The following is a 24,295-nucleotide window of genomic DNA, read 5'->3' as shown; positions in this document are numbered from 1 at the left end:
TCGCAAATAATTATTCTGTTCTCCTTTAGTGTATTCCCATGTGTATGATTATATTAATAAAGTATGCATTCTGATTATAGTTCAGTAAATCATCACGTTAGAGTAACACTAGAAAAATAAGCCATGCGAGGAATAGAGTTTATTTTAAGAGAATTTCATAGGACTATGATTTCATTGGGAGTTCATGGTGGTATCATAGGTCACAGAATTTAGTTTTATTCACTTCATTAAGACTTGGATATAAAAATATTATTTTATCTTCTATAAAATTTAGTATATTACTAATACACTAATGCAACCCACTCCCTTCTACTGCCAGCCAAAAATGACAGTTAAAGCCAGTGTTAATACTACATTGAGATTTTTAATAAAGGAAGTAATAGTTTCCACAACTTCAATTTGGGCATATTGCATGTACATATGAATATTTCAGAGACCATTACACTGCTTTTAATTGATAACTGCGTGCATGCAGCATAGGGTTGTGGTTACTGTGGAAACATAAGTTAAATTCCTCAGTGTCTAACAATACAGTGACAATTATAGTTCCATTTACTTTGCGTACAATCTTTTAAATTTTCATTATGTTAAAATATTACAAACTACTTTCTTCCTATGTTGTCTGCAATATAGAAAAGGATGGCAAAGTTACAATTAATACTGTAGCTTTTAATTTCTTTTTATGTAATCTGCTGCTTTTTCTTCCCCCCCCCCCCCCCCCAACTCCTGACAGATGATCTTTTGATAATCCCAGACAGGCAGTAGAGCTCTGGAACACGATACCTCCTGTCTGGCTTTACGAGCTATTCTGCCATTTGTCACACCAATCAAATTATGGTGTGTGCACTACACAAGGGTGAATCAAATAGTTTGCTGAATATGATCACTGCTGGTAAATATTTGGCAAGCCAAATTCAAATGGTTTTAGCTACTTATCTAGGGAGATAGCTGTATAGCCCTTCACATCTGAGACCCAGGACTGAAAATCCTGCACAGATGGTTTCTTTAGGAGACATTGTTTGGAGAGATGTGTATTCCTATTTATGCTCATATTTTTGTTCTTACCTATCACCAGCACTTCTGGCTGAGGCCAGTCATATGTGGACTAGCTTGAGGCACAAGATAAAATGCAGGACATTAGGATGAGAGAGGCAACAATGACAGAGGATTAAGAGATAAGCATTAGAAGTGCTTTAGAATAATAAGAACATACCTCATTTTGTGTGGACTTTCTTCAGCATTCCCAGTGAAGTCAACTGGCATAGCTGGGGACTTTGCACCCGTAAGGCCTGCCATAATGAAGACATACAGTAACATTAGTCTAGATTCCTAACTAATGTAAGTCAGCACAGCTCCTTTCACCTCTGTGGATCTACCTCATGCACATAAGCTGAGATTCTGTCTACCTGACTGCTGAAAGGAAAATACAAATGCGTGATCTCTCTCTGTCCACCAGTGTTCATCGTCTCTAGATTGCTAAACTTTCCATGGCTTAGACTTTTAAAGGAAGGCTGTGGTGCATGATCCCTAAGCAATGTTAGCAGCAGAGAAATAGAGTCAGCCATGCACTGAACGAAATACTGTCTTCTACTGAATCAGGAGGTGAAATTCATATATCACCTGTGTTTTCTTTTAAAAACTATATATTAAACAAATTACTCCATTGTCTGCTTTGTAGAATTTGGATTCTTTCTGTATAGACATGGTTTGATGTGTTACTGCCAAGAAGGAATTTTGCTGATCTGGAAACAGGCTGTTTACAGTAATATGGAATGCAGAATGATCATAACAATCAGACAAGGCAAAACGCAAGAAATTGCTTTGTCAGAGAATATGATTCTGAGGTTCATCAGCTTTTTTTTTAATTCAGCTTAAAAAAAAACCCTCTGAGATTAATTGTGCATTGCAAATGAAATTTAATTCTGTTTAATACATCAGAATTCCTTACATTATAATTTGAGACTTTGTACAAACAGGGGTCATTTTCTCCCCCCTCCCCAAAATGGGGTAGAGTAATAAACAGCTTATCTTGTAGCTGCTTTATAATAATGTGTGTAAAAAGAAAAGAACTGAAGTCTGCAGAAAAATCCACAGGAGGAAATGGGGTAAGGAGAGCTCTGGTAGATGAATCTGGATGCATTTTTCTCTGAGAAATGGCAGTTGTGTCACCTCCCTGTGCTCACTGCAGAAGGGTGAATGAGTTCCCTCCCCCTGGGCTTCAGACTGCCCTCTGATCAAGTCACAAATGTCACATGCTTGTCTGCAGCCCACAGCCATCCACCTCAAGGCCTTAGCCATAGTTACGAAAGCTGAATATTTGCTCTCTTATTTTTGCTAAGTTTCTGTCATGTTTAGCGACTTTGGAATTCAAGGGTATTTTGTGTTTTGTTTGGTTTGGTTTTTTTTTTTTTTAAATTATATCTTACTGAGGAACATTCTCTGAAATCTCATTCTTCCACTACGTGCAAGTGGTACTGAAAGTTACGCTGAAGATGCAAGGGAGGCATATTTGCTTTCCTGACCAACAGAAATTCTCAGTGCAAATACTGTAGAAAAATTATGGTATTAAACATCAGCTCCAGTGGCATCATTAGATGGTATATTACTGAATTTTATTATTTTTTGAATAATAAACCCCAGCTGATTGTTACAAGCTCAAGTTACTTTCTATTCTGGAACCAAAACCTATCTTGTGAAAAAGATAGCAATTATTGCTTTCAAGAGTTTGGTTCTAAAAGCACAATGTTACATGTTTTACTGTAATAATTCAAAGAACATGGTAGTTAGAACTGAACTAGTTATATGTAGAAAAAGATTTGTGAGACAATGGATTCAACTATTGGCTCAGATATTTTCAATTTAAGCCTTAATCAATGGCAGGCTAAACTAACAGAGAAAAATATCTTAGCTTAACATATGCTTTGCAGATTGGAATCTATTTTTTAAAAAAATCAGATGAGTAAAGCACTTATGCACTGGAGAAAAGTATTTTGAAAGATCATACACTTACATTTCTGGAAAGAATTAGTAAATGCTTTATTTTTTATCTCAAACCCAAAGAAAAACACTGATATGTACTATTGGATTTTGGGAACAATAGGTTAATTGTATTGTCTAGGGAAATACAACAGAAAACAATATTGGTTATCATTTTATAACATATACAGATTTATACCTATTAAGGGTTCTCTCATAAATATTGTGCCTATCAAAAAGTGCAGTTATCTTTAGATCCTCAAATACAGGTCCACAAGAAAGGACTGCCTGACAAAAAGAAAACAAGGTAGAAATAGAGGTTTTCTTTTAAACCACAGGCCTTCTGGGACATAATTATTGCAGTAACAACAACAAAAAAATGTTATTGCTAGTCCAGACATGCTGTGTTTCAGATACAAGAGGTTATAGCAGACATAAATAACCCAGTTTTGGCAGATGAGAAATCTGAAAATCTGCTGAGCATGTTATTTTTGGTTCTGATGTAGTCAGTGTAAGAGGCTGAAGAAGCCCACTAATCCCAGCCTTCAGCACCCAGCTCTGAAAAATGTCTGACATGTAACTGAAATGGAAAGGCTAGCACATGCATTTGAAGCATTTTTTTTTTATGTATATTTTTTGGGAGGCTAAGAGTATGAGTTTACAAGTTTGTGTGTAAAAATGGTTAAGCAAAATCACACCAGTAAAGATAAGCTGAAGTGAGAGGGCAAGGCCCCAATTTTGAAAGAGATTTAGAAATTTTGGAAAGCTCTTACAGTTGAAAGAAGAAAGTTTTAAATAATACACTTTACCTTAAAGATGTGGTTGGCTATAAGATGCCCTGTTTTCTATTTGTTGAGCTATGCTGATACCTGGTAACTCAAGGAACCATCAAATGACACATGAAAATTTTGAATTCCTGTTTGAAATTGGAAATTGCAGCATTATTCTAAGGCTTCTTTGGCATGTCATTTTTCTCCCCATAATGAGTGCAGTTTCTTTATGCTATTTTGGTTTGCCCCAAAACATATTTTGGCTATATACTATTTTGATTTGTTTTGAATATACTTACTGTGTTGTATCAGAGAAAATAACATTATGTTACAAACTTTCTGGGCAACTGCTTGCTAGCCTTTGCCATCATTTCCTGCTGTTTCAGCTTTATGGTGTTGAGATCACGAGCTCAGCCCTCCTACTTAGAGCTTCTGTTCAGGTTTTCTCTTGAAAGTCACTAGTGGGTTTTTGGAAACGCATTGGTTCTTACTTGATGGCGTGACAGAGGAGGATGTGTTAGCATCTGGAGTTCTTAAGAAAATGTTGAATTTTGCAGAGACTGCAGATTTCTCACATTCCTTCATCAGCGATGAAACTTTCCATCCAATGCCCTGAATCTTCTGTAGGCACTTGCTTTCAAAGGCATCTAGTTTCCTGTCTTTAATGTTTTGGTGGATTTCCAATTCTCACAACCATATGTTAACACAGAGGTTATATTTGAGTTGGAAATTCTTCATTTTATTCTGTTCTTTATAGCTGTTGCTTCCATATGTTGTTGAATTTAGTTAGTACTCATGCTCTTCCTAAACTCGATGTTCCTTTTTCTGATCTTCACTGGCCATAAAAGATGGAACAATTCCTCTACTGGAGCAGAAAAATGATGGAGAATTTAGAGATAATGTTTTGTAATTGTTAAATTCGGGGCTCAACTAAAAAAAATCTGCTTCTCTGAAATTTTTAAACATATAATTGTCCCTCTTAATGCCTTTGATTTATGAAAAAAAGAAAAAAAACCCAAAACCCAGAGCTTTACCTATTTTCATCTATTTCCTTTCTGGACATTTTTGACAGTTCAGTAGGTGAGTAGCTAACTGCTTATCTTTTAGCACATGAGAGTGTCATCTGATTTCAGTGAAATCTTGTACCTCTTTAGGTAGAATTAAACAATAGTTATTTCATCTTTTGTTTCTATGATCCTCTCACACATTAGTATGAAAGTAAAAGATATGTTACCCTCCCACCCCAAACAGAAAAAAATTAAGTTGTAGAAATAGTTGTAACTTAGCAGAATTATTCTAAGCTATGAGCATTACCTGAAATCAGTTTCGTTTTTTCCCATTGGCTAGACTTTTTAAGCTTGCTCCTTTCTCTTTCTGAAGCATGGAGAAAAACCTCTACATTTCACAGCTTGCTCAAGCAAGCAAACCTGTCCTTAAACATCACCAGACTAACCGTTCTCTGTTTTGAAGAGACTCTGTTTGATCAGAATAAGAGTAAAATGAGGTGACAATCATTTCATGTGGGTTGTGACTTAGTAACAATGCTTTCATAACTGTGAATGCTTGCACAGCATTACAGCTTAAAACAAAACAATAACCGTCTGTAAGCCCTATTCTGACCCTCACTCGTAGGATTAACTTTTGGCTACTGTTGTTTGCTATAAATATAAAAAAGAGCACTCAGCATCCCCACAGATTTAATACCCATAACTAACAAGTAAGCTGTAACAACACAAGCCAGTGCACAAGCACATTAAGGTAGCATAGCACAAGCACATCAAGGTAGCATAGCACAAGCAGATGGGTAGACAATGGTACCAGTTGGATCAGTGGCCTATTAAGCCGATGGATAACTAGTAGAATTAAGTCCAATGAAAAATAGCATTTCCCTGCTCTCTTACTCCTCTCTGATCTTCAGCATTTCCCTTTCTTCTTAGCAGCAGTCTCTCTTCTAGGTGGATATGTGATCCTCCTAAGGTCTACCTTCCAGTGATCGCTTGTATATGTCACCCACCTGTGATCTTAGAAGGAGGAGGCCACCCATGGATGTATACTCAGCCACAGCAGACACATGCCTGCGTGTTAGTCTTGATATGTAAGTGTCCCAGCCTGAACACTCAAACAAGCAACAGACATTTATGGTGTATGTCCATGAAAGGAAATATGCAGATGAAAGCTAGAATATCCTCCTCCAAAAAGACAAAACAAAAACAGTATTATTGCTAATTGTCTACTGAAATCTATAGTTACCTGCTGAGATTAAAGTATTCTTTAGGAAGATGGTGGCCTTAGCCCATGACAAAGATTTTACTACTTCATTATTCCTGGTTTGTCTTGGAAACTACAAAAATATTAAGAGTAGCACTGAGTTACCCATAGTACCTTGTACAACTCCTTTTCTTTGCATGTTAGAGACATGAACTGGTGTCTGTTTAGCAAATGCTAAATCTTGATCCAGCTTCTTTGAACTTCAGTGCAGGGATAATGTATTTAATGTCTACTCAAAGCAAGGGAGGGAGAGGGAATAGAAATGAAAAAGGAAGAAATGAAACGAAGTCGATGAGTAACAAGGAACAAAATAGTGCATAAGATTTTTTAGAGAAAAGACAGAAGGGAGCAACAGATTCGAAGATAAAATTTTTGAAAGAAAACAACAAACTGAATGCAGATACCTAAGAAGCGATGGATGCCATATCTTCCTAAGTCCCACTGCCTTCTACAACAGCTGCTTACACTCAGAATCTCCACTGATTTAGGTTAGTATGTTACTGCAGCACACATGTTTAGAGCACAGAGTAAAATTAGTAAAAGGACTATAAGGCAATGTCCTGATTCTGGCAATATTTACATATATTCTTACCTTTAAGGACATAGATTCTTATGTTCTGGTAGTCCCACTGAGCTCAAGAGATATATTTGTATGTATAAAGCTATATACGTGGCAAAGCATTTGCATGTTCAGAGCCAAAATATGTACAGCCTATTTTAGCAATTCTTCTGTTTTAGGTCACCATCAGTCTTGATTCTTACATGACAGTAGGTGTCAAGGAATGTGTTCTTCCTTCAAAGGTGTATTTCCAGTTTATTTCTTAGTACCCTGTCTTTGTTGAGCATGATATAAACCAGTTTTTCTTGATGGGGAGTATGAAGCTATAAAATTAAAGGAAAAAGCATGATATATGCATTTAGCTTTTGCCATTGAATTATGTTTTACAACATCTATATTAGTAGAAATTAATATAATGTTTAACGTAATTGGGAATGTTTTGCATGACCAAAAATCCTTTTGATTGGCTTGTATGCATAAAGTCAAGTCTTCTGCATAAATGGTGATAATGCATTACAGAGGAAAAAATTTTTAACAGGAGCATTTTCATATAGAGGGGTAGTTTTGGTGGGAAACTGAAGAGAGTACATATAACCCTGAGGAAGTTTTTATATTCTGCTGCTAGGGAAGGCTTGGCCTGCTTTTGCACTAGTGAGGATGGAAACCATCTTAGTACAGATGCAGTTTCTACTGGCTAAAATATTTGCTACAATACCTTACACCACATCCCTCAAAGTAACATTACCAACAAAACAGACTTTTATTATTTTTGTAGCTTTTGGCAGTGTAGCTGCATCAGCAATAAGGGTTTGCAGGTGGGAAGTTGTCAAACCAAAACCCCGCATCTTAGACCAGTGTACTCATACAGGCAAGAATTTCTAGTCTGCCTCTGATGCAGATAAACTCCTGTAACGGAGCCAGAGGTTCAAATTGAATTGGGTCAGCTCAGCCGATTAAGCTCATTGCAGTCCATAAGTTTACCTGGGAAGATTTCTAGTCAAATGCCTTTCTGAAAGGTGGAGATCCTGATGGATATTTTGCAAGAGGGAGTTTTGGCTCAAATACTGTGTTATGAAGCGTTCCTTCTCTTGATGAAGAAGGGTGTTCGTTGCATCTTAGCTCATGAAGCTGTTGCCTTTTCATGGCACTGTATTCACATAATCCAGAAATGTTTCATCAGAAGTGCTGTATATAATATGTTATTACAGTATACCTATTTAATTGGAACACAGTAAATTGAGGTGACTGCTTTTTATTGGACTGTCTCCCAGCAAACTGGCATACCCTAATGATACTGAATGGTAATCACTGCTGCTTAGTGAGATTATATTTTACATAAATTCCTCTTAATAGTGATGTATTTAGTTAGTGCCAGATAGTTAAATTATGTTTATCCAAGTGTTAAATTCCAACTGCTATTCATTGGATATACTATGTGCCAAATAAAGATTAAATATTATATATTTTTTCTTTGCAGAAGGCATCAGTAAAGCAGTTCCAGATAATAGAAATGACAAATTTCTTTTTAGATTGCATTTTTGAAATGCAATACAGAAGCAAAGGAAAAGGCCTGCCTTTTGAAATACAATACTGAAGCAAGGGGAAAGGCCTACTTTTTACAAAAAATTGTATTTAGACATCATGTAACTCACAATTTCAGGTCTGAAATTTCATTCTTAGTTTTGTTCCAGTCCCTTATGACTTACAAATGTCATCTTTTTTAGATTAGATTTTCCTTAAGCTACTTTTAAAAACACTAGTAGCTAAAAAATTCCTTTGTATGTAGACGTACTCTTCCAATAAGCACTGGGCAGAGTTTTACAGCAGGCATTTGAACTTGCTTGAGAGCACTCTTAAAAGACTGCTTAAAAGGAATGTGAAACATTTCTTGCATATATGGTGCACAGCTTTCAAATCTGATTTGGTTTTTAAACTGAATTGAATTTGGAAAAAGGATTTTACACTATGGGCCTAGTATTTCTGTTGTACAGATTGAAAAACTAAAGCATGAGGATATTTAAGACTTTACCCAGGGTCCTGTAATAAGTCCAGTTAGTAGAAGTAGCAGAAGAGGCAGATTAAAATGTCCACACAGGCTGACTATAAAACAAGAAGATGCTAGTGGATGACATTTGTACTAAGATCACAGACAATGAACTTGGCAGCTAAACCACTAATATCAAACTCTTTCAGCAACTGTGCTACCAAAGTGGTTACCTCCTGCAGAGGGTGAGTCAGAAAGGGGGAGCGGAGGAACTAACAGCTCAGATAAATCCACCAAACTATGCGTCAGGGCTCTAAACTAGATCCAGTTCAGGAACTCAGGGATTCTGAGCTGCCTTACTTTAGTGTTCTGCCTCATGCTGTGATGTATGCATGGAGGTCTTATGTGCATAATTCTTCATTGAAGGCAAAGCTGGCATGTACTTTTATTAAATTACTTTGTTGGTACCTGCAACAGGCTATTCAAGAGGTGGGTCTCATCCTGAAATTCACTTTTATTCTTTGGATATAGCCTTTGGAGAAATTAATCAGTGGGAATCATGCAGCTAGTTGGTTGGTGAATCTGTCTCTCCATCTGTCCTTCCTTCCTTGTTAGAGCTGAGATTTTAATTACGAACATCTGTGCACTATCTCTATTTCTTCATTAAAAATAGGAATTAAAGTTGCCCTGTTGCTGCTGGTAGAGACAGAACAGAGCAAACACCACGATGGAAACGTTAGCACAGCTAAGGGAGAATCCTCCCTCCCTGCCTCCTAGGGGTGTAGTTTGAAGGATAGGTGAGCAAGCAGACTGTATTTGTGGGAATTTCCCCATGTGAGGAGGAGCATGCCAACAGAAAATTATATTCATTTATTTCTATATATAAATTATTATTAGATTATTTTTATTTCTGTAAAAACAACTCGATAATTGGAACATTCTTTTTGGCTAAGGTATGCTAAGCAAAAGCCTCCTTATCAGTGGTGCATTCTTTGTTGCATTAGAACACATCATTTGTTTCACTGAGGTTCTTTACAACCCACTTTTTGTGCTCCTGTAGTCAGATTAAAATCTCCATTTTGTGGTTTGGAAAATACAGTAGGAGGCTATGGAGAGAGGGACAATACTTCTTGAGGGAGGCCATATATGGGGAGAGCATCAATACTTGCTCTTGGTCACATGAGGCTTTTTTAACGTAGTGGTTAGGAGGATGTTCCAGTTAGAATGCTATCCGTTGCTCCCTTCATTCTCCTCCCTTCTGCCTTCTGAAAGAGCAGATGGAAGGTTCCTTTCATGATATACATGGCTCATCATTATTTGTTCATGTGTTCATCTTTCTCTTTCTGATGAGAGTACATGTAGGAGGGACATTATAAAGCCAAGGTAATTTTCTGCAGTAGTTTCAGGAGGTTTATCTTTTCAGCTAGAAATAAATATATTTTTCAAAAGAGTACATTGCAAACACAGCTGGCTTAATGAAGAGGACACTCACAAAGCTGCTTGTTTACAATTCTGTGGTGTGCCTCATTTCTCATGTAAAGCTCCGTAACATGGGAATTAATTGCAGGGCTAGCCTTCACTACTGTTGGGTTACATCTCATGGTGTAACTTAAACTCATTTTTCATAGAGAACAGGAACCGTGAACCTATAGTTTTCTTCTGCTAGCAAGGGCAAAGTAGTAGCACTTCTGACAGAGATGCCTTGCCTTTCCCTTCCCTTCCTTCCCCAGCCCCCGCCTTGTCTTTCACTTGAAGGTGGACTAACTGATGCAGAGAGGAGAAAGGAGTGAAAAAGAGGAGTGAAATTTCACAGGAAATAGACCTGAGAGGGGGGAGTGTAGAATTTAGTTTGAGATGCTCATTGAATTTTCTTCCTATAGTGATTTCTGCTACTTAATTAAGCAGTCTGATAGCCACGGTGCTCAGCTCTCCAGCTCTGATCTATGGCATTAAAGAATTTCCTGCCCACACCCTTTATTATTCTGACTTCAGGCACTGTAAAAACCACGAAAAGCAAGGATATTGACATTTTAATCACCCAGCTATGACATTAATAAGATTTTGGCACTATGTGATCTAACATACTCTTTGTCTTGATATCTGGTGATATAAAGAGACATCTAAAGCTGCAGGTTTAACCTTAGAGGTTTTTTCCCCTCAATTATGCTGCCGTGGCACATCACTGTATTATATTGTGTGCAAAAGGGCTCTTTCTAAAGCAGCATTACAGTCCTACAATTTCTTTGGTTTAAGATAGGGGGCAGTGGGTGTTCTACAGGTGGGTTGGTGCATACAGACTGAAAATCAGGTTTTAAAAGGTGGCATTTGAAATCTGGACATCACCTATAGCAAAAGGATTTTGAGGTACGTCACCCTAATGTCAGGCTACCTAGATTGTTAGGCTTCCTTAGGAGACAAACAGAATGGATTTGAAAGGGGATGCAATTCTCCTAAAGGAATTAAAATGGTAAGCATAAGCCAACATTTTAGCGTGTGATTAATGTTGGCTATAATTTCCTTTTTCTCCATTATAGAAAGCATGGGAGGAGATTACGTGGTGGAGATTTTGCCTAGATCACTCTTGCTCCTAGAGAAACATTTGGTTTTACTTGCTCCAACTACAACTGACAGTACATTGAAATATCAATTCAAAAGACGACAACTGAAATAAGTTTTCTAAATAATTTAGCCTCTGATAATTTACTAGAAAGCCCAGAATGAAAGAAGCATGCAGTAGATTCACATCCTTAACAAGTAATACCTCTTTCATGCATACACATGCAGACAGGAAGGCAGGCAGGCCTTCTCCAGCCTCTGAAGAGAACAAATAAAGGCAAGAATTGAGGGTTGCCTATGCTAAAGCCATTAGCAATTTCTAATTCTCAGCAAACCCCAAACTATTTCTCCTAGGCCCAGGCAGTGATAAGGGTACCTTTGGCAACACTGGTGTGTGATCTTCCAGTCTTAGCTTCTGCAGAAGGAAAACCAAATTGTGGGTTTACAGTCACAGTGAAAATACTGCTACATAAACGTGACCTTTCATCGTCCTCTCCAAAAGGATAATGCCACACACACTTTTCCCCTCATTTCTGTCCCTATCTATGTTCCTTGGTCTTTTATACAGGACTCGTGTCATATGAAGCTGAGCAAAAAAGAGACAGAGGAGCATGGGTCTTAACGGGCGGGCAGTCTAAATCCATGCTTCCTAAAGCCCCTGGCCTGACCACCATGCCGCTCTAGTTGCAAGTGGAAAAAACAAAGGAGAAGAAAAGCTTGGCTTGATTTAGGGCAGTTATTTGATTTTCAGTGCTGTCTGCAGCTGCAGTCCTTTACAACCACAGTTACACCTTCAGTGCAGGGTCTAGAACTGCAGACATACATGTGCAGTCACACACAAGACTCTTAGCTCGTATTTTGCAAGTAGCCGTGAAGTAATTGTCCCAACTGGGCATTTCTAAGAAACAGCCGAACTGCTTCTATACCTACAGCTGTGCTGAAATCATCTTCAGAGCCTCCAACTTGGTATTTTCTTCTACATCTATGTATGTCAACACTTACTACCTGAACTGAGTGTACAGTTGACTCCTCAGACAAGTGAAGGGTGGCTGAAGACCTAATTTCCACAGGGCAGCCCTGTGCATCGTTTGCTTGTTAAGCCGTCCTCCTTGAAAGGAATATTAAAAATACTGAGCAAAAATGCTAGATTTAGCAAGGCAATTTTAGGTTTATATGTAAGACATCTTGTTGGAATTAAAATACCCTGCCTTGTGTAGGCATTTCAAAAGCCCACCAAAAAGACTGATTTTCTGTAACTGTCTGCCAATTACGTATCTTAACAAATCAATTTGTATATTTCAGCACATTCTTTTTTTTTTCCCCACCTTCTTTATTAGAACTTTAGTATGATGAACATAAAATCCCTGAAAAAAATGGACTTTTTCTGCAGATACAAAACAGGACGATTTAGGGTAACGTGCATGGGGATGTTATAGTAATTTTATTGGCACATTCCCTTACAATGCCTTATATGGAGGACGTATTATAAACTACCTGCAAGGATTTAATGTCATACTGTCATATCTCTATTTTGACACTGGATTAATTTGGATATTACACAGAGTGTAAATTGTAAGTGTTCTGCAGAGGAAGAGCAGGGCTTAGGTAGACTTGGAGCAGACAAGCTGAAGCACCCCATGGCATTTTTTACACCCAAGGCAATTACTGGCAAATACGCCTCAGAGAGCACTGTGGGCTGCATAGTTAGTAGCTATCCTTCTGCCTGATGCCAGAGTAATGTGCTTTTCCCTCAAACGATTATGCTTGAGTACTCACTCAAGGTAGAGTGGAGGTAGGCGTGCCCCTGCAGGGTGAAGGAGAGGTACACTCGCTGCTGGTCAAATTAATAAATCTTCCCTCTTTTGTGACCAGCAAAAATTTTATATTGGGACTCAGCCTGTGTAACAAGAACCAGTAGGATGTTGGTTTGAAGGGGAGAGTATATGCACAGGTGTGCCTCCTGTACTGCTTAGGAGTAAGAAAGAAGTCAACGGTCTGTTTTCATCTATGTGGTTCCAGCTAGCTGATTTCCCAGTTTCCAACAGGTCTGTTAAGCTCTGCGCTTTTATTGGTGCTCACTTGCTTATCTCAGTGAAATAAATCAATGCATATCTGCTACACGCAACTGGCCTGGAGAAGCATTTAATTTTATTTTCCTACTTCTTGCAGGATATATTTTATTCTATTTATACAATTTATGCTCTGCACAGTAATGAGTCCATCAAACTATAGATCATAAAAATAAGACTGGATACTATTTATCTTAGTAGCGTGGCAGGAGAAAATGCATTAATGTCTGCTGCCTAGTAATACAGGTTCACGGATACCTACATTTTCAATTTTGAATTCTGTACTTTCCGTTTTGAACTTAAGGGAAAAGGAGGACCCCCTCTTTAATAGACAGCTAAGATGCTGGACCAGTCTTTAGTCCTGACATGATTTTCTCTGAATTCAAACTTTTCTTTCATCTGTGTATATCCCTGGGAGAATATATCTACTAAATATATGTTATATGTCAAAACTTATAAAAGCTTCCAAATAAGCCATAAGCTCCTTTACATTCTATCTTCTGTGAAGGTTTCTCACTACATTTCAAAAATTGCAGTAAACTAGACTGCAAACAGGTTAATAATAATTAGCACTTGTATTATGCATGATATGTAGAAATTAATCAGTCTTCATTTTATACCTAATCTGTTTGTAATCAGATGTCATCACTGACATATTGTAGACGAGTAGTCCTAGCCAAAGGCTGGCATCCTAAGCTGGAACTGAATACAAAAATGCAGAGGCATAACTACAATCCAGACTTGAAGTTCTCTCCTTTTACTCCATTTTCTGTCAGCTAGACACCACTGGTGTCTAGACCCAGCCAGTGAAGCACATACGTACTGCATGCCAGTCACAAAACCCGCGTGAGTCACCTCTGACAGCCTTGTGCTGGCTTCAGTTCAGGGTCAGCTCGAGTGGATCTCTCAGGTGCTCGGAGGCAGCAGGGGATGTTCTGGAGCCACAAGTAGTCAAAAATCAATTGCAGCCCTGAGAATGGGGAAAGGGAGGAGGAGGAGGAGGCAGGAGGTGGTGAGCCCGGTGGCATGTCATTACCAATTCAAAGGCGAAGCACAGCTAAAGAGTGGTTGCAAACTGGTCTCTAGAAGACTAACTAGTTGTGGTGCACAAAATACGAGTTTACTTGGTTAGGGGGAAAACAGAGAACGTTGTCTTGGAAAAACTATTGGATATAATATCCCTCCCTTTTCTCCCAGATTTAAAAGATACTATACAAAACCAAAATCCATTGATTGCTACTATTGTTGCCCAGCCTGACTATCTTGATAGCTCTTACACCAGAGTGCTTCTAAGAAACTGTAGGAGGTGGTGCTCAGAGGCCTGTCTTCTCAACTCTGAAATGCCTACATCTGTTTACTGGCAAGCTCGAGCGATTTTTTTATTTTAACTTGCACTTACTGCTTTGTGCTTACTGCACAAAGCTTTTACTTTAAGTGATGTGAAGGGGGTTGTGCATGTTGTAGTGCTTAAAAATGCCCCTGTGAGACAGAGTTGTTGAACAACAGACTTGCATTCAGTGGATTTGTTTTGCTTTGCAAAAGTCATGAGTGTACCTCAGAACTGTCTTTGGAGAATGCAAGTAACTTCAGTTATGAATGGCTTAAGGAGTCATGCTGAAGTGATAGGTGCCATCTAATCATATGGTATGTCACACTAATATTTGTCTCAAATATGCCATTATTTGAAAGCATTAGCAAAATATGTTTTAGCATCTTTAATTGCAGTTGAAGTAATGTTAATTTTCAGTTTGTAACAGAGCTGTTGGCCAGCAATGCTAGGTGGGGCCCTGTTATGGAGCAGCCGCACAATTTCTCTCTACTACAGGCAGAAAGAGGAAAAGTTTTGTCCCGAATCTTTGACCTCTACTACAAGAAAGTCAGTGTTATTTTTCCCATTCCCTTCTATGGAGGCTATACTGGAGCTACTGTAGCTTAGCAGAGTAACAAAAAAGATACTCAAGCTGAGTGTAAGACAAGTCTAGACCACGATCTGCTTAGCTCTCCCTCTTCTCCAGTTTCTGACTCCTACACTGCATTAACTTGTGCCCTCAGCTGTAAGGACTTCCCCCCATCATTCCTTGAACGTTTCCAATAATTCATCACTTTGGAGTACCATTCCTTTACTTTTACATAGTATTTTAGGATGCTGCATATCACTCCATTACCTTTAGTCTTTCTATCAGTCTCTCCAGTAGTTTCCCTATGTATGCATGCGTATGTATCTGTATTTACTTGTATAACAGAGAGTCACCTTATAAAGATCGCTTGATAAGGAATGGCAAAGTATTAAGTTCTATGAGCATATCATATAAAATAAATGCAATCATTGAAATAGCAGTTGGCTTGTTATATGGGAAAATAAGTACTTTAATAGTTACCTTTAAGAAGACTTTCTGCTTTTGTTTCTTTTCTTCCCAAAGCAAGCTGATATACAAGTCATTTTTGTGTGATCTGTTTTTCAGATATGGAGACAAGTGAAAAAATCCAGAAAAGTGGAGTTCTTCAGGTGTTCGCGAGTCTGTTGACGCCACAATCTTCCTGCACAGCAAAAGTAGCTAACATCATAGCAGAAGTAGCCAGAAATGGTGAGGTTTTCTACAAGAACTTTTCTGCTGGAACATCTTCAGTTTTTCACCTCACTTGTCAGTATGTTTTACTTCATTTATGTTTTCATTTTGTAGATTAGACACCTTTCATATCCTTCCCTTTCACTCTTTTTGTTTTTATTTTCTCAAATTTTGTTTCTCTACTTTTTAATACAATCGAAACAGCATTTGGCTGCTGGAATATTTTTAGTCCTTACTTTCATGCTATTTAGATTTTAAGGCAAGCAATAGTATAATTTATTGGGCAGAAGTAACACGCCACTGGCTTCATGAAATACATATAGGAAAAAAAAGATGTGCATCATTTGTGCATCCAGTTACACACAGTGCATGTAGTTACCACAGCAGTATGTACACAGCTGGTTAAGGGATAGTAGATTGTTTCTTTGGTATGAGATTTGCGATAACATTATTACCATTATGAGGCCTTTGATACCACGAGAGAACCACTTACTCCTACCTAAAGAGCGTTATATGTGTTAGAGTAAGAGCCCAAGATCCCAAACAAGAATCAGGGGTCCATTTTGGTATGTATTATATACATACGGTCCTATAATATAGGAGATAATCTAAAACTATTTGAATTCTTTTTTGTTAGAAAGAATTATCTAAAAGCTCACCCAATACCCGGCATACCTTGAGCTCAAAAAACTGTCCTCATGCCTGCAGGTAGGTGCTAATGGCAGACCCCATGACAAGGACAGCGGAGGTTTGTGGCTGACTTCTCACTCCTTGACTTACTGCTGTCCCAGCCAAAGAGGCACAGATTATTACATTTTGCACTTTCCTTCCCCAGAGGCCAGGCAGAGAAAAGTAGGATACCTCTTAACCGCTGTCTGCATGCAGGCCTAGCAGCCACATCTCTCTCCCTCTGTAAACTCTCATGCTGATGCCTCTTCAGAGAAGGATCTTCATTTTTGCTGACTATTTCCACATTCCCTTTCCACCCTTTTTTTGGAATGACAGTACTACAGCTTCTTACTGATAGCCCTTGTGTGACTTCTTCCACCCAATTCACTGATTTTAAGACAATGCTATATATGGATATTCAGAAACAACATTAACAAGAAAAGAAGATATACATAGTTATTTTTTAAGTTTTAAAATTATTTAGATAAATAGCCAGTAAAAAATGTAAACACAGAAATTTAAACTTAGAAATGTTTCAGAATGATAGAGAATCATGCAACCATATCACATGCTTTTTCTGTACTTAGTAAATTCATAGTAAGTATATTTAGAATATTGCAATCAACTGTCTGTCCTCACAGTTAGTCTTTTTAGTTTCTGCCTCAGAAGGGGGAAAGTTAAGAATAAAAACAATGTTCACAATAGCTTAACTGATTACTGTGCATTGTTTCCTGCAAGATTCTCTTACAGAGCATTTTAGCCAGTATCTTTCAAATCTGAATTAATGCATGAAAACTCTGAACAGCTTCTAATGTATCTTTTTCCCTGCCAGCTTTTAAATTGCTGTTATGAGTATACTCTTCAGAAGAGATGGCATTTTACCTGGTTCATCATACAAAATAGCTTTTGTCTTTTGCTTAGAGTTATTAGCAGGTGCAACTGGGACCTCTGGCAGCCAAGGTTAAAGTGAAGGTATTCATAAATTATTTAAGGTGCCCAGTGCTTTCAAGACTGAGATGAGCTGAGTGTTTCTCTTTGGATCCTAACTCTGTTGAAATAGCTGCTCAAGCAGGATAGCAGGGAACACCTCATTTGAGTTCTCATTGTCCTCTTACATGAGAATACAAGTGTTTCATGCTTATATTGCACCTTTTTTTCAAGCTTCAGGGCACTTTGAGAAATTTGTGTTATCAACATCCTACAGATAGTAGGCATTAAACCGAGGCAATTGAACTGGTTTCCCTATGGTCATGCCATGCAGCATTTGCAGATCTGGGAGTAGTGCCTCTGACTGAAACTGCACATTACTGATGAAAGAGCATCTTTTTTCTTCCCCCGTTCTTGTTTTCCTTTCCCATTCTCCTCATCTAGTCCTACACATACACACACACATCTGGTCACATCAAATCCCTCTACTTGCCTCACTGTTTTTGTCATGTTTCATCTGCTCCTTTTCACCTCTGTGTTCTTGCTGTGTTTCATCTCTCCAGGTCACATGACTCTTCCTCCTCCCAACATGCGTCTGTATTAGTCTCTCCCATTTTAAATATCCAAACACATAAAAATCCCTTTAGTTGCTTTTGTCTCTCCAGCTACGGACATCTGCTTTTCAACTGTGGGCATACTGAAGGCTCAGATGCACTCGCGACATGGAGACTTATCTTCCCACTTTATACCTTTTAAACCCACTTCCAAGGTCTTTAGTCTCCTCTTCCCTTGACAAGTATAGGATTGAGAACAACATCTTCACAATCTGTAATACTACAACACAGCTACATTTCTCTTTTGAAATCTTGCCCTCCTTTGGTTTATGTTTCTCTGTCCTCAGTGATTCTCCTAACTTCTTCAGTGCTTCTTCACTGTTTCCTTCAAAGGATCTGCTTCTTTTCCCCACCAGTTTAGTGGAAACCTTCTAAGTTACTCTCTTCTTGATTACCTTACCTGTCTTCTATTACTTCTATGTAGTATCACCTGCAAATATAGTTGTTGTTACTACATTTTTGTTGATGTCTCACAGATCTGTTTTGCTATATATAGCACCATTTCTTTACTTCTTACCCTTACATGACCTTGATAAATACAACTTTGCTCGGCATATTGCCTAATTATTTTGTTGCTGAATGGAAAACTGAAAGCTTCTGCTCCCGCCAAATGGGGGGAGGGTGGAGGAAGGGTTTTTTTCTTCTTTTCACCACATAAGCATGAACCTAAACATACAACAGAGCAGACTGAGACCTCTCAGTCGTTCAGGAGAGAACAAGTTCTGTTTCCTGTCATAGGCTAGGAGAAAAAAAACCAAAAATCTGGCTTTGGTGGTGCAGAGACTGGTAAATTAGTGGGTATTAAAAAAGTGATGCAGGGAGAAGCTGAGGAATAGATGAGAGTTTTTATACGCAATTAAGAGAGGAAGAGGCTGAAGGGACAGATAAGACAGAGGGAGGAACATAATACATTAAGTAAATAAACATTGAGATGAAGATAAAAATGGGTGATAAAGAAATAGGTAAAACGTTACAAGGATGTGGCAAGACCAATTTTAAAGAACAGATGTATCTGATATTTATTCTGTTCATTACAATGGATATCGTCACCATTTATCACAGTATAGCATCTGTCTACAGTTTTAAAAAGTTACAGTATCTTAGGCAGGTGGGCCAATTGTGGTGACTACTATCTTCTGTTGGACCTGTGCAAGTGTATAGATATTGCTGATTCTACTTCATACTTGTTGATATATCAAAGTTTATCATTATGTGAGGATTGCTTACCTCTATGACAATTATTTCTTTAGCTAAGATAACACTGCAAGGTTAACTACAAAAGATACAAGATTTTGTAGCTACAGAAACATCAAAGAACATTGTAATAGGTGCAACAAAGGGAGTTCTGTTGATCCAGAGTCAGAAAAACTTTATCGTTCTTTTTATGGCGATTGTACACCATGGTTCATTCTGTCTCATAAATGACTAACACAAAGGTGAACTGATTTTGGAAGATCCAACATAGTCTAGGATCAGGAAAAGATACAATTTGCAATTCACAACAAGTCAAAAACACATTGTCCTTTTGCCTATTACAATGCTACATCTCTGAAGGGTGCTCTGTAGTAAATTATTAAGTAACACTATTGGTGTATCAGGTGGTTGCTTCTGTAAACTTCCCTTGTAAAATACGCAGCACAGTGCCTGCCTAACTATAGCTCCTTCTGCAGACCAGTCCTTTATGTCTCTGGCACCAGGATAATTCTCTATCTATGACTTGCACAGATGTGAAATAATAATTTGGTTCCCTGTGACTGGAGGACATAGCAGGAAGGAAGGACAGAAAGGTAGAGAGCTTCCCAGTGGATGGGTCCTCTAGCTTTCCTCCCATGGTGGGCATCAGTTAGACTGTGGAAAGGTGCAGGCCTTTGGGCTCACATAATCTCTCTCGTATTTCTCATTCTTTCCTGTTCTTTTCCTTTCATTACCTTCCAAATAATGAGCCTGTTACTTAACTTTAATTCCTTTTTAAATTTTTTTTAAAGCAAAAGCTTTTCAGGAGTTCTAATTAAGGGAATAGAGGGTAAAAAATGCTGCTCATTTTGGAGTATGAATACTAGTTTTAAGTCATCTTTTGTGTTATTTAGTAATTTTAATTTATGTTGAATTTGTTGGGGTGGAGAAAAAGGTTGTGAATTCACCGTTCTTTTTCAGCACTTCTTTATGATGCTAAAAACATGCTCAGCCTGAGCCATGTTAAATTAGTTTCCATGGAAGTCAATTAAATACTCTTAATTCCCTCTAAATTAATGAATAATGGAAAGAATGTAAGCCCAAATCCTGTCTTGGGCTTATTCTCTAGAAACTTGCATGAGAACTTACATTGTTTGTCTATGCATATGTTTATTCTCAAAAAAGGTCCAGTTGCAATGCCAAGGTAACTGGAATGGATGAAACTGAAAACAGCCAGCTTGCTTTAACAGGCTTTGCATTATTTGCAGAATTTATGCGGAACCCATGTGTGGATGCTGGGTTGATCCCTCCTTTGGTGCAGCTGTTAAACTGCAAAGACCAGGAAGTTTTGCTTCAAACAGGACGTGCCCTGGGCAATATATGCTACGATAGCCGTGAGTGTTGAAATATGCCATATTTTGTAGATGCTCTTGTAGGAGGGAGGGGAATGTTTTGGTGTTCTGTACATCGTGTAATGGAGGGTCATTTTCCTCTTTTCTTGATTTTTTTTTTACCATGCAACTCTTCTGATTGTACAGGGCAATTGAATGTCACACACGCGTTATGCTTTTGTGACAGAAAAAGGAAAAAAACCCTATTTCGATATTGTGATACAACTGGATATAAGAATAGAAAAGATTTGTGATCCTGGATTTGTTTTTTTTTAAAAAAACATAATGAGCTAGGTTTTCAAAGAGCAGGTGCTACATACACAGAGGCCTGAATAGTTCGTTTTTCCTCAAACAGAACGTCTCAGAAGGCAACAGACAAAGTCAGAAGGGAATATTCATTTTCTACCAGTCTCAAAGCTATGCACAGATACATATGTGGCTGAAATAATGCCTGAGCTATGTTGCTGATTCTCAGAATTCATATGTAGCCAATCAATTGCTTCAAGATTACATGTTGGTATTTTTGGTAGTCAGGGGTTATGGTGGGGATGAGGGAGGATGTTGGTGAAGTTTTTTGGACACAATAAATTTTGCACTGCAAGCAACTGAGTTTTGAAATGCAATTGTGACTCCATGTGCTGATTTATATGCATGGGTATGTCATTTGCAAAACCAAACAGGTGGTTGCAGAGTTTTGAAAATGCAGCCTCATTATCCCTTACTTTAAATATTTTGATAAAAGCCAGTGCATGACAAATATGGTACAGAAGCAGACACACTAGAAACGTCTTCCTATGGACATAAAGGAATTAGAAGCCTATGGATGTCTGCAGATGGGAAGCGAGATGAAATTGTAAAAGCATTTTGTTATTTTGAGATTTAGTGCCTTATTTCATATGGCAAGAAATTTTCTTAGTACTATGCGTTGTATTTACTGAAAGTTTTGCTGTTCTGAATACTGACTGTTGAAAAAAAAGAATTATTAGTAGCCTTTCTCCTCGCTACTTTTTTTCATCCTAGTTTGCAAATTTACATTTTATATTGTTTTAAATTACCTTGCCTTTGACCTCAGGGAAGTTAATCAGATTTTCCATGCTGGCATTTCCATTTACAGACAACTACTGCTTGAGGATGTTAATGTATAATTCTTTCATTTAGGATTTTCTTTAAGGTGACCAATCAACTGAACACCTGCTTCCCCATGGAAACTTCAAGTAGAAGCTGTTGAGCTTTCTATAATATCATTTATTTACTATATTTTATTTCAGGGTCATATGCGATAAAAAGCTTAATCCCAGGTGGCACTGGTTTATTTCATATAAGTAAAATCTACATAACTATTCATGTCATTGTTGTTCAACCCACATTTTTTCATGAAATACAATAAGGGCACACAAAAATGGTTTTGTAATATCAGGTATTGTGGACTACTGCTGGCTTTTACAGTGCAGGATTTATCCAGTACAGAAAAGCTGTATTACACGCCTTGTGTTGCCCTTCTGTGGAGCAAAGCTGGCACTGATAAAACCTACAGTATGCGGTGATGTGTTCTGTAGGCCGTGTGTTGCTCTGCTTGTGTGGGAGGACAGTCACTACCTTCCCTGTGTAGTTGAATAAGAGTAATGAATAAAGTGTAATAAAATGTCACAAAAATGAAAATTAGCATCTTGGATTTGAGTAGAAGAGGCTATTTACAATGCTTATTTATCATATCTATCCTATCTGACTTTATTTTATATGTTATCTTATTATGTAATGGTTATGTAGTTATGTACCCTATCCTAAATTCGTACTTAGGACAAATACTTTCAATATACTTATTACTATAAAATTTAATATATTTTAATTTATTACTATTATTTTTCCCTAACAAAGAGTTTTGAAGTATAACAAAGACAAGGTATGGAGGCCAATAGTTACAATAAAAAATGTTGTTATGTGTTGATAGTCTTTTTCTTTTCAATTGAGACCAAAGGACCTGTTACCCTTCCGATAACTGGGACTCGTATAGGAACTTGAAATACACCAGTAACTATATTTTACCATAAACATGAGTGTTTCTTTGCTTCTACTGCCCATGTAGTTATAACATGCAGTGATGAGGAAGGTCTTTAAATCCTAAATCAATGTTAGGCTGAAATTAAAGCTTATATTGAATGGCTCATAGCAAAATTTCTATTTATTTGAAAGCCCCAATTATCCTGTATTTCATCCCAGCAAGCATGCATCGCTTTGTTTATTGACAGTTTGTGCAAAAAGGAGTTAATCAGGTGTCTATTTTTGAGAGAAATCTGCATGGCACAGGATGAAAGTTGTGGGACAAATGGCTTTTCCTACAGGGAAGGCCCCTTAAAAGTGGCCTTGCAGAGAAGGATTGTCTGAATTTTTTTCTTGATTAAATGAAAATGGCAGTCGTTTCTCAGAGTTTACAGATCCTAGAGTTGATGCAAGACCATTTCCATGTAAGTTCAGGAGGGGCTACTCCTGGAACATGGCTGCTGTGGAAAGGTAGTTCATTGCTAAGTCCCAATGCTGGAAGAGGTTTAGTAGCTTCCACAAGGTACAAGGGGAATTATACACTTGCTGACCAGAGACCTTACTGAACACATTTGTCTCCTCACAGAAAACATGGAATGAAAACCTGTAAACTTACTGACAGATTTTCTTCTCTGTTAAGCTTGAGGTGCACATGCACAGCGTTAGCACAGCACATAGGGTGCTCATCAGTGTTAGCCCCCTAAAATAATACTGAATCACCTGTTTGAGCATGGAAGAAAATGCAGAGAATTAAATGCATTTCATAAACAGTTAAAGAGGAAAAAATAGGTCAAATTTATCCGAAGCAGTTTTGAGAGCATCCTTTTTAAAATATTTATGTTGTGAAGAGATCTGCTTTATGTGAGTCTCTGGACATCAAGAATACAGGCAAATGTATTTGCAAAGCAGAATAGAAGGAAGCTTTGTTAGTACTGATGAGGCTTCTGGTCTCCCAGCCACCTTCTTGTATGCAGAGATGAAAGAAACAATTGAGGCACCCAAAAAGATTTTAAGTCAGAAGCAACGAATGTAACTAATCGCAATATGCAGACTGTTCAGTGCTGTCCTACAATTTAAGAACAGATACACTACTGCATGTTCCTGTGCAGCCTGTAATTGTTCTACATGCTTTATCTAGTAAATGGCACGTACACCTCTGCTCCCAAATTTTCATCAAAGCAGAAAGTGCAAAGCAAAGAAATGGAGACGTGATCTCTCCTCCTCTCCCTCCTGCTTTCTTCCCCACTATATCCACAGCTTGTACCAAGCACAGCTGCTTGTACTTCCGTATCCCCAGACAACGGATTCCTCAGCCTCACTCAGGGACAGAATTTTGTCTGAACTGTATTACTAGATGCAAAGCTCATAGCCCACTCATTCCTTTTAACCACTAGTTATGTTTTTTCACTTGTAATCAAAGTTAAATTCTTAGGCATTGTCCAGTCAGAGCGTTAAGACCTATCCTTCTAGCTGCTTCACCGCTCTTTATCTATGAATCAAACTATAGCTACTTTTCTACTGTCTTTTTTTCCAGTCCTCCCTGCTATTCTCCCCGGTGCTCTTTGTTTAGTAAGTGTGTTCATTTAGGACTGTTAACAGATGTACAGATGTTACAGGGTAATAGGGCATACCTCCAAAGTGCTTCTAAGTTCCCCCTGCACCTTGGTTTCACCTGCAACACGAAGATCTCGTCTCCATTGTCCAGGAAAGGTTATGTTTATCATAACATGGTTCT

At 38.0% G+C, this 24,295-nt stretch overlaps 1 protein-coding gene across 3 annotated transcripts in view; it reads left to right on the top strand.

Annotated features, from left to right (window-relative positions):
* The window catches only part of RAP1GDS1 (Rap1 GTPase-GDP dissociation stimulator 1), a 102,386-nt gene that overhangs the window by 38,985 nt on the left and 39,106 nt on the right, over positions 1-24,295 (top strand). For all 3 annotated transcript variants that reach the window (XM_063335709.1, XM_063335708.1, XM_063335710.1), the window contains exons 3-4: positions 15,645-15,767; positions 20,401-20,526. In XM_063335709.1, coding sequence (XP_063191779.1) covers positions 15,645-15,767; positions 20,401-20,526 — 249 coding nt within the window. The remainder of the gene's footprint in view (positions 1-15,644; positions 15,768-20,400; positions 20,527-24,295) is intronic.

The sequence above is a fragment of the Chroicocephalus ridibundus genome, chromosome 5, assembly GCF_963924245.1.
Source record: "Chroicocephalus ridibundus chromosome 5, bChrRid1.1, whole genome shotgun sequence".
NCBI classification, from domain to species: domain Eukaryota; kingdom Metazoa; phylum Chordata; class Aves; order Charadriiformes; family Laridae; genus Chroicocephalus; species Chroicocephalus ridibundus.
Note: the sequence above shows the minus strand (reverse complement) of the source record. Positions and strands in the feature narration are given on the sequence as shown.